The 11,571-nt window shown below is 34.3% G+C and overlaps 1 protein-coding gene across 2 annotated transcripts in view; it reads left to right on the top strand.

Annotated features, from left to right (window-relative positions):
• The window catches only part of geko (olfaction protein geko), a 15,338-nt gene extending 4,351 nt beyond the window's left edge, over positions 1–10,987 (top strand). Inside the window, exons 2-3 of one of the 2 annotated variants that reach the window (XM_017628242.1) lie at positions 165–339; positions 10,385–10,987. In XM_017628242.1, the coding sequence (XP_017483731.1) occupies positions 165–339; positions 10,385–10,568 (359 nt within the window). In that variant the 3' untranslated portion in view covers positions 10,569–10,987. The remainder of the gene's footprint in view (positions 1–164; positions 340–10,384) is intronic. The other variant, XM_017628241.1, reaches the window with a different exon arrangement.
• The last annotated feature ends 584 nt before the right edge of the window (positions 10,988–11,571 follow it).

Genomic DNA, 11,571 nt, shown 5'->3' with positions numbered 1-11,571 from the left:
AAAGAACTAGCATATGAAGCAGTCTTGAATGAAAACTCTTTTAAAACATCAATCTGAAATCTAAAATTGTCTTTTTAAACTTTTGTATCATGTTATAAAAAAACTTTTCTTAAATATCTGCATTTCTTAATCACATAAAATTTGTCTTATTTTTTTCCTTTCAGACACAGAAATCAATGATTTTTCCGCTGTCGCTCTTCAACGAAAGCAAAATACGCTTAAATCACAGTTAACAGATGCCATTAAGGAATCTTGCCTGCCAAAAATGTTATGCGAAATGGCTGCTAAGCCAGAATATCTGCTTACCGAAAAGGAGAAGGATCTGTTGTATTTAATAAGGTGATCAATCGAATAGTTAATTATTTTAATACATAAATAATAGATGGGTAATTCCATGTAAAAGGGGAAAACGACATAAATTTTAAAATGCCTTAATTATACCGATTTTACATTGCATTGTTGAAAAATAAGAAAAGCCGTAATTTTTGTCCATGGAAATTTGTATTTCATACGAAATTACTTTACACCAGTCACAGTGCCCTATTCCACCAGTCATAATTTTAAATATTTTTAAATATTTCTATGACTACTATATCAGTATATATATATATATTCCACCAGCACCATTCATTCAAGTTGTAGTAAAAAAAAAATATAAACCCTTTAGTATTTTTTTAAAGTAATTTTATACTCTAGTTATGTTCAAAAATATCTCTCACGGTTGTCAAAGTTCTGATAAAACATTTATTGCTCACAACTGATTACATTCTGGAGTCAAATGTCACACCAATCACAATGGAATGACACAGATCTAATTTTCATGAAATCTGAGTTAAAATTTTCCAGCAAATATAAGTTTCAAAACGATTTATTTTATAAAAGTTACGACCACTGTTGGGCGATCCTTAGAAATAAATGACAGAGTGCGTGAAGTGCGTCATCTTCATCTTCATCTTCATCTTCATCTTCATCTTCATCTTCATCTTCATCTTCATCTTCATCTTCATCTTCATCTTCATCTTCATCTTCATCTTCATCTTCGTCTTCGTCTTCATTTTCATCCATATCCTCATTTTTCTCTTCATCTTACTTTTCGTCCCTTACCTTTATATTCACCTCTACTTTCATCTTAATTTTCCTTCTTATCTTAACTTTATCTCTATGTTCATGTTTGTGTTGTTTTTCCTCCATCTTTGTCTACAGCTTCATATTCTATTCATCTTCATCCTCATGTTCATGTTCATGTTCGTGTTCGTGTTCATTTTCATCTACATCTGCATCTCCATCTTGCCTATGACTGCGTCTTTACCTCTGTCATTTCTTATATCTCTGTCGTTATCCTCATTCCATTATCTTTGCCTCTGGCTAAGTACATCCTCGTTTTTGCTTTTGTATTTCTTCATTACACAGAGGCGCATGCGAAGCTTAGCTGATGTTGCAAGTCAATGTCGGCGCCTCGAAAAGAGACGTCGAGAACGCCCAAAGCTTATATATCACACCAAATTCATTCTTGGTTCTTGGAAAAGGGGTTTAAAAATTAAATTTAGCCTTAAAGCGGGCTACCCTTTTTGGTTTGTGCTCATATTTTTTGCGAGTAGAAAATTTGCTATGATCGCCCGTCGCGTTCATAACCTTAGAAACCTTGTTTACTGCTCCTTTGGCCGAAACGTTTCACGGGATTTCACTCCACATAGGAAAATTATAAATATAAGCAGAGAGTTAATAAAAAACCTTTGGTAATTAACTACTTCGACTTAATTCTTATCAAAAAGGGCTGCGCATGTGTTTTGTTTAATTAAAGTTTTCATAACATAAATTATGGATTGTAGGCATACAAAATTTAAATAAATATTTGAAAAGCTTATTTAAAGCTAACATTACGGCACGGTAACGGCAGTTGACAAATAAAAATATTTACCAAAAATACAAGTTATAACAACACTACTTAAAATGTTATTTATGAACAAAAAAAAAAACGAGTAGTGAAATCAAAAAATCAACAAACAGGCTAATTTTAAGTTACACTACCTTGAACTTGTTGTATTGGCAATAACATTTGGCCAACAGGATGGCAGCGTCTGTACTGTAACTTATGACAAGCGGCGCGGGAGGGAGTTTAAAGAAAACGTGTGCGACCCGCGTTTGCTGAGCAATCTTGCCGAAAACAGCTCTAAGCGGTAGGCTTGTTTTTTTTTATTACCAACATAAATTTGTAATTGGTTTGTTCATTTGTATGTACATATATGTATGTATAAACACGCGTGTGCAAATATGTTGTTATTTGGCTTAGCAAAAAAAAGGAATCGCAGAACTTTCGGCGAAACCTGTTTGTGATAAATAAATTGAAAGTTTGCTATGATTACTAATAAAATCGCAAGCTTAATAAAGCGTGTTTATGCTCACGTCAGTGAGAGTAAACAAAGCAAATTACCAATTCACTTCCTTATTAAAAACAAAACCAGCTGCCGAAAAAGGGGAAGATGATAGATTTGCCAATTTTATTCACTTGAAATTTTTGCGAAATTAGCATAGAACTAAGAATTAAGTTAAAACTGGTATGCGTACAAGTTAAGCGAGAATTCCTTTTTACTGAAGCGCAATAATTAGCTAGGCCTATAATGGGCATTAATTCGACTTCTAATTAATAGAGTTTCTAGAAAATGATTAAATTTGATGAAATTAGTTGTAAATTGCCAGAGTTATAAATTTAACTAGATTAGATTAAGATTGAAGCGGCTGCCTTCATGCAATGTAGGAGAGAGGCATACTTAGAACCAGTATGCCGCGTTGTGATACCAGCACCTCGAAGTTAAACCAATTGTTTAGGTTTGGAAAGCGCGAGAAGTCTTGAATGCCTGTTTCACTTAGGTCGACTATGCAGACAAAGAGGAGGTGGTGAAATGAGCGTCTTATCAGCCACGAAAGGGCACGTCAGTGACAGAAGAAGTCATTAGTCGCAAGCCCATTCTGAAGCATGCCTTCCTATTAAGCTGCGGTCTGTAATAATACCGGTCAACCGCCTTAGAAGAGGACGTTCTAACCGAATGAGTGCGTCGGATATTTTCTTCTCGAAGTTGGGCCAGATTTGTCGAGTCGTCGCACACGTGGGGTCTTCCGATCATCTATTATTTGCCTTCTCAACGAAGTGTGGCTTGAGCCATGTCTTGCAGGTAGATAGCGATATGCCCGCCGCATGAGAAGAGTTGATGTCAGACAGTGTCTTCGCAAGCTCGTCCGCTGCGTAGTTATCTCGGACCATTAAGGACTTTCCCCACATTCAATCGTAGATATTGACGAGGTCTCACATTAATTTAGAGATTTAATAGCTGCTTTGATATCGTAGTATGTATATAGTTACTGAAGGTAGTTTAAGGGAATATTAGATGAGCCGGAGTGCCGCCTGTTTTATGGCCGCGAGTTCTGCTTGGAGTACACTGCTGTGGTCTCGCAGCCTAAAGCAGAGGCCTAATGAGAGGTCCTTCGAGTGTACCCTTCTACCTACTCTTAGATGGCTGTGGAGTTATCTTGGAGGCGCAGACCGAGTCGTCCTCCCAATCCTTTCTGGAAGGGATACTTGATCTCTAGCTCCAGCGGCGTTGTTGTATAATCTGGGCACCTAAACGTACCCAGGTAGTTGGTTAGAAAGTTGGTGTGACCGAATTTGGAGAACTTTTAATTACAATGCGTTGTCCATTGGAGACACTAGAGGAATATAGGAACATTTTACAAATGTCAATTTACCTATGTACTTGACACGCTTGTCTGAAGAAAGAGTTATCTTCATATAAGAAAAAAAGTTTATTACTAAACAATTTTTTTTCTGTTCAAATTTGTTTCACAATGTTATTAGAAAATTGAGCTGCTTAACGATTACTAAACACTGTAGTAAAAACTTTAAACATGCTCACCTTCCCCTTGACTAATGACAGTCATTACCTTCACCTACATACATCAATTGCAATTTCATACATATACATATGTATGTAGTAAATACGAGTACCTGAAATTTACGCCGCTAGCAATTCACTATCTCCTCATTAGTTCTAAGTAGCATCGTGTAAAGTTTAACATTTATTATTGCGAATGTACGTAGGTATGCAGATAAGTAAATGAGGTGAAAATTACGTACTAGCCGACTATTACATACATGTGTACACAGAAATCTATGTGTGACTATTAAATTGACAGCTTGCTATCTTTTCGCTAACATACGTATGTATGTATGTATTAGAGTGCGTCACCAAAAAAAGTTTCGGTTTTCACGCGAATTATATAATTTATTATATTTTAATACCTCCACAAAAATATTTCGTAGAAATATTAAGATTTACGCGAGCTAGACCGATTTGAAAATAACTCCAAAAATCTCATTATTTTGAGTCCTTTCATAAAATTTGTTAACGTTTTTATGCAGATATTTTAAGCTTAAACGCTTCTGTCGTTTTAAGTACTTTTCTAGAAAAATATTTTTAAAAATTAATAGGGATCTTCCCTTAAACTCGTAAAAGCCTCGTAAAGCTCGTAAATTTACAAGCCTCGTTAAAGAACTGTCAAAATTTGTATGGAGCTCTATTTACAAGCCCCTCGTAAACTTACGAGCAAAATTTGATGCGCAAACGACCTCGTAAACTTCAGTGTTGCCGTGGGGCCGAAATTTTTATACTAATATGTATGATAAAATAATGAAAATATATGAAAAAAATTATACGCGAATAAAATGAATGAATTTCATCCACTAACTGTATTGATTGAGGTTTTTTGCTAATTTTCGGCATTTTTAATTGTATTTTAGCCAAGAGTGTTGGAGACAAGATGGCGGAATGTTATGGAAAATATTACGAAACAAAAATTGCTTCACAAAATCCTGGTTGATCTGCCAAACAGTCACTTTACGCACCTATTTACACCTTTTCGCAAAGGGTGCGTTCCCATAAAAGCCTCGTAAACTTACGAGTTTTACACGATTTAAGACTTTACGAGTTCAAGGGAATCCCCTAAATGCTTATTTTTTTTATAAATAACTCACCTTTGTCAGGTATTTTCAAATCGATCCATCCCATGTAAATCTTAATATTTTTCAGAACTATTTTGGCGGCGGATCATAAAATATTTATTGTAAATTTTATAATTCCGATGGAAAAACTGTACCGATTTTTTTGGTATGGAGAGTGATGCACTCTTGTATACATACATACATGTATGCACGTAAGATACATATGTACATAAATATCTAGTTTCCAAGCATTGTGCTAAAAGCGTCAAACTTGAAGTAGATCACGTTGCTACCGATATTTAATGTGATTATATACTTATAGAAAATGAACGGTAATTGTTAACTACTTAACACAAAAGTACGCCATTGAATGCCTAGCAGTAAAAATACTGTTAAAAGGAAGTGGTAATGAGCGCAAGTAACTTATTTTTATTAAATTGCATGCAAATTGTTTTATATCAGTGGTTCCTAATCTTTTAGTGATGGGGGAGTATGTCAAATCGTAATCCCGCTAGCTACACTATTTTAAAAGTTATAGACGAACATATTTTCCTTTCCCCAAAAGGCTCATATTACAACTCAAATGTTTAAAACGTTTTTTGAAGTGAAACTTCTTTAGCGGCGGTTGGTTGGTTGGGAGTAAATTGGCAAATTCAATGGAAATTGCACACGGAAATGGTGCAACGGAAATGGTTGGGGCTGAAACCAGTGCTTCATGAGTGTATGCACATGGTATGAATTTAACAAAAACTCGCTAATAAAAGGTTAAAGAGTAACACTTAGAAAAAGACCAATACAAGAATGAAAGTAAAGGGGAGTAGGTAAATAGGATAGGTAAAGAAAAGGATAAAGGCAAAGGCAAAAATAAAAACAAAAACAAAGATGCGTAAAGATAAAGGTGAAAATGAAGACTAAGGTAAATTTAAACACTTTACTTCAGTGAAGGGGAATATGTAGATGAAGAAAAGTATAAACACAAATGTAAAAACAAAGATAAATATAAAGAAAAGGATGAGGATGAAGATACCGATAAAAGTAAAGATGAAGATAGAGGAGGAATGATTAAAATAAAGGTAACTATATAGATGGATACACAGAGAATTAATCTGTGCACTATTTTGGGATTTTTGAGATTCTCGGGACTTATCGATATAATAATCGATATTTTTATCCGTTTTTTATCGAAATTTTTATCGATATTGCTATTGATTTTGCTACCGATATCTTTGGAACATATCGATATAATAATTGGTTTTGTTATCCATATTATTTTTGATTTTGTTATCGATTTTGTAATTTCTATTTTTATCGATTTTGTAATTTATATTTTTATCGATTTTCTAATCGATATTTTTAATGATTTTGTTTTTGATTCTTTTTATCGATATTATTATTAGTTTTGTTATCGATATTGCTGTAGATTTTATTATCGATATTTTTATCGATGTTGTTATCGGCTATTTATCGATATTGTTATCCATATTTTTATAGATTTTGTTATCGATGATTTTAACGATGTTTTTATCGATTTTCTCATCGATTTTGCTATCGAAATTTTTTTCGATTTTGTCATCGGTTTTGTTATAGATATTTTTATCGGTTTTGTTCTCGATATTTTGTTGGATGTTACTATCGATTTTGTTATCGATGGAGTGTAAAGATACAAATGAAGAATAGGAAAACAGAATAACATAAATGTAATTAGAACGAACAGGCGTAGAGGTAGGGATATAGACAGAAAAAAAGCAAAAAATATAGAGTTAAGAAAAAGCAGATATATGTATGTATGTACATACATTTGTGTGTATATTGGTTATGAGACAAAATGGATATGTAACGTAAGTACCGCTTGAGTGTTTATTGCTTTTGAGAAACATTTGGATTAACCGCCCGGTTCGCTCGCCAATGACAAAGCTCATCGGTTAAGAATCACTGTTCTAAATGATTATCGCAAATAGTTGATTAAAATCTTTAACAATATTAACAAAGAAGTAACTACAAAATACATATATGTACGTAAGTGTAATACAGTGCTTGCCATAGTGCATGCAAACTTACTAAAGCTTAGTACAACGACTACATTTATTCACGCATGATGTGCAAGTTTGTAAGTTGTATATACATACATATGTATATGTATGTGTAAGATTCTAAAAAATCGTTAAGCAGTTGTGCCATTGATGCTTGAAATGTATACACTCGTGCATATGTACATATGTATTTTACGTATGCATGCAGTAAATATGTATATAGTAAAAACTGTGGTTTAGCATTGTTTGCTTACAAGTTGGCGCCATAGCAAAAAAAAAAACAAAAACAAATGAATAAATAAAAAATGTTCATAAACTTAGCGACTAACCGGTTGACTGACTGGTAGCAGTAACCTCGCACTTGACTTTAGCGCAATTAGCTCAGTGGCAACGAAACTTAAGGAAGAAGAAAACTTAAGATATTGTAGCAACTTGAAGTATGTATGTAGTAGAATAAAGAAGAGAATATTTATAAGTATAATAAAACGCAGTCTTTTACAACTTACGCTTCGCTTCAATTGCCAGTGCTATTATAAAGCAGAAGCTGGAAAATTTATGACAATTATGTATGTATGTATGTATGCATGTATGAGTTGTGCCACCGCTGCCAAGTGCCGGCCAACTATTCATTTCATGCCTTTTATGAGCACAATTGTAATTTGCTGTGACCGCAGCTTATGAACTTGCTAGCTTGCATTGCTCAAGTAGCAGGAAGTCGCGTCACAATCAAGGGTTAAAGGCGAAGTTTAACTGTCAAAAGCGTGCGCGTAGTCTACTTTCACCCAGTCAGTGGAGTTTGTGCTGAGGCGTTTATTTTTTATTTTTATTTTTTTTATCAAGGACTGAATATTTTTTTTAAGTTTGTTTGAGAGGAAAATTTGCACCTTATAGCCACTGTAGTGCGAAATTGTAAGTTTTAAATTTTTTGTTTTTAAATACCAACTAAAAAGTGTATATGTAGTTACTTTTAGACTAAAGATACTTAGTAGTTTTGGTTTTATTTAACACTGAATAAAAAAGAAATCCTAAGAAGTCACGTAATTCCCTATAAGTTTCGAAAGACTCTAAATAATCCTGAAAAAATACGAAAAGTAAACGTTTTTTTAACGGTTAAAAGTATGCCGTATTTTTCGTTCAGCTAAATATTGAAATCAAAACTTATCCTGAAAAGTCAAGAAATTTCTCAACTAATTTTGAAAACTCTCGAAAATCTCGAAGTAGTTCTGAATATCCCCTACAGTCCTGAAAAATCCTGATAAATTTTGAATGACTTGAAAAAAGTAAAAGAAAATTCCAAAAGTTAAAGAAAAGCGCAAAGTAAAAAACAGAGTACTGAAAAATTCAGAAGAAACCCAAAAGAAAAAGATAAAACCAAAATGTTCAATAATTTATTTCGTAAATAAGACACAACAAAATATGTCGAAATATTTTTCTTTGTATTTCATAAATGAACGAACGGAGTTGCCACACGATATTAATCCGCCAAACGAGTAGATCAACTTTTACATAGCTAGTCAGGCGGTCAGCTAGGCTCTGCTTTCATATAAAATAAATTCCAATACTGTTGCGGACTGTAAGGAGGCTATAATAAGGCTGGCAGCAGCTAAAACTATCCACCTATATTGGGTCCCTGGACAAAAAGCTGTGGAAGATACTGAGAGAGCTGGCGAGCTAGCCAAGGAGGGTGTTCTGTTAGACGCCTTACCAGCGGAGGATAAACCACTTCCGTTTCGGAAAATTGAAGGATTACAATATCTGCTCATGTACCGCCAATTGGTTAGGTTTTTGGAAAAGAACTCAGGATTGCAGGCTTGCTGATTTCCTTCCATCAACAAGAAGAACAGAAATGATAGCCCCCTATCAACAAGAAGAACAGAGTTTTGACTGCTGATACTATTCTGATAGTTTGCTATCAGCAAATGCGTTTAAAGTTGGTTTTATAGAAGACGAAAAGTGTAGATATCACGAAGAAAATGCTGAGCATATAATTTGCGTGTGCCCAGTATTCAGCAGACAAAGACCGGCGTTACTAGCCAAGGGAAAGCTGCAGGCAGCAATTGACAAAGAACCAAAGTGTCTACTAAAGTTCGCTAAATTAAACGTGTCTGGAAACGCTATGGACGCTATATTCGTCTATGTAAGACCTCTTAAGGTCAGCTAGCATTGATAAGCGGACAGAGAAAATTATAGTTTTCTTTAAAGTAAAAATCGAGGTCCGATACATCCAACGTGCTGGAATGAGCATTAAAATCTTGACATAAACAACGGAATGATTCGTTTGATTCAAAATTAGTTTTTAATGGCTTCAAAAACACGGGTCGAAAGTGTCTTGATACTCGAGAGGGAATGTTAAAGTTTACTTCAACCAGAAGGAATGGGCTATTAATCAAGCCTGTAAGCATACTTTTTTAGTCTATGACATTTATGTGCGTATGATTTCCGTTTTCAGCTCTGGAGTGATCTTGGGCTTATTGGCAAAGACAATACTTTTCACATAGCTCTAGAGAAAGATGCCCAATTCTGTCACATCGTAAGATATCTCCGGTCATTTGACCTCGTTGTTTCGTGAGATAATGCGTCCTGGGAACTTCGTTCGCAATAGGGCCATGGTTTAATGCGCTGTGTGGCGAGTGGCACCGTGCTGTTGAAACCACATATTGGGAAAGTGACATGTGATACCATTACTGGCATCATGTTCGAAGAAGTACGGTCCGATGACTCCGACAGCCCCAAAAACCACGCCAAACTGTCATTAGTTGTGGATTCATAGTTTTCTCTTAAATGACGTGCGGATTTCAGTGCCCCAAATGCGGCGAGTTATTCAACTGAGTATCGCTCCATGCTAAGTTTGCCAAGCCTATACTATAGAAAGAACATTAACATATCACAAATAATTGCTGTCCAATATCTGCATCACCCTTGAATCACCACACAATATCCTAGTACGCATCTTCTGGAATAAATACCTCATCTGAAGGCATAAACAGACGGCAGCGTTGATCTGTATCAACTCCGGAATCAACTGCAGTTGATCTGGATTAAGTCCGAGTTAATCCGGATCAACGCTGCTGTCTGTTTATGATTTTAATCTACTTAACGTTTAAAACCCGATTTTTTTTAGGTGACCTGATATTTGCGAAATTTACATGTATTTAGACAAAATTTATCGATTATTTTTGCAAAGCGCAGTTTCCACCTTGAAATCGCAGATTTAAATTTTGTTAACAAAATATAAAAACTACAGAAAATTGTTGGGACCTGCGAACCTGATAACATAACAAAAACTTATTTTTCAAAGTATTACACGAATTCATACATATATGACTTTAATTTCATAATCTCATTTTTCTTCTCATTTCAGATCCTCCACCATGTCGGCAATGAATGCTGCGCCGAGTAAATGGCATTTCGCCGCACATATGGGTGAATTACTACGCTACACAGGCGATGACAACAGTGGTCCCATGGGCTGTGCTAACCTCTGGCCTAATTGTCCGATTAGTTCGAAGAAATTAATGAAGTTATCGCATAGAGTGAAACTGTAAGATTGCCTGCGTGTGCGTGTGGAGAAAGCAAACAAAAAACCACCAAAGCATGCATAAATAATTGAAGGTAATCAAAAAGACGAGAAATACAAAAGGCTCAAATAAAATAAATACTAAGCCATGACTTAAGGAGTACTTAAGTTATTAGGTAGAAAGTCTAATGTGATGTGAGAAATGCTGCGGGGCAATAATTATAGCTATCATATAAGTATGCAAGGGCCGGTTACTCAATGCCTGGTATACATTATTCCCCAAGTTAAGCATCGTTATCGACGTGGCTAACTCAAAATTATAGGATTAAGAGGTACGAAACGATATCAGGTATGCTTAGGTCGTTATACCTATATAGTTTTTGTGTGTTAAGTTAGTAGAACTAGTTTTAGTGGACTTGATTAATTAACTTAACTTTGATTTAATGTTGACAAAAAAAAACTACTTATTGATGCTTAGAGTATTTTTGTCCAGCTTGCATATTTCCGAATATCGTTTTTGACTTAAACTTGCTGTGTAAATAGTTTAAAATCTTTATGTTACGGCTTATATATATACATATAAGCTTAAAGTTTACAAAAGATTTACTTTAATTTTTGTTAAATAAGTTAGTGTGGTATTGTCGTATCCCACTTGTAAGTTAGTTAGAGTATCTAATATTAAGTAATANACTTTAATTTTTGTTAAATAAGTTAGTGTGGTTTTGTCGTATCCCACTTGTAAGTTAGTTAGAGTATCTAATATTAAGTAATATTTTTCTGTAATAAGTATATTTAGTTATTTACCAAACTAGTATGAAAAAGACCACATACATCTTTTATAAATAATTTTCTACAGTTATTAAGTAAACAAGATTTTGTACATAAGTTGTTTAAAAATCGGCATGTCTTTATCTATTTTTCACTATTTTTTCAATTTAATTTAAGTAATTTACCTGTTTGCAGAAAATCTATAAACAAAAATTGGTTAACAAGCACTTTATGTTTAACTTTAAGAAGAACATTTATGCATT

The sequence above is a fragment of the Rhagoletis zephyria genome, unplaced genomic scaffold, assembly GCF_001687245.7.
Source record: "Rhagoletis zephyria isolate East Lansing unplaced genomic scaffold, Rhagoletis_zephyria_1.1 Rzeph_scaffold_05839, whole genome shotgun sequence".
In the NCBI taxonomy this organism is placed as follows: Eukaryota; Metazoa; Arthropoda; class Insecta; order Diptera; family Tephritidae; genus Rhagoletis; species Rhagoletis zephyria.
The sequence above is the reverse complement of the archived record's forward strand: the minus strand, read 5'-3'. Positions and strand labels throughout refer to the sequence as shown.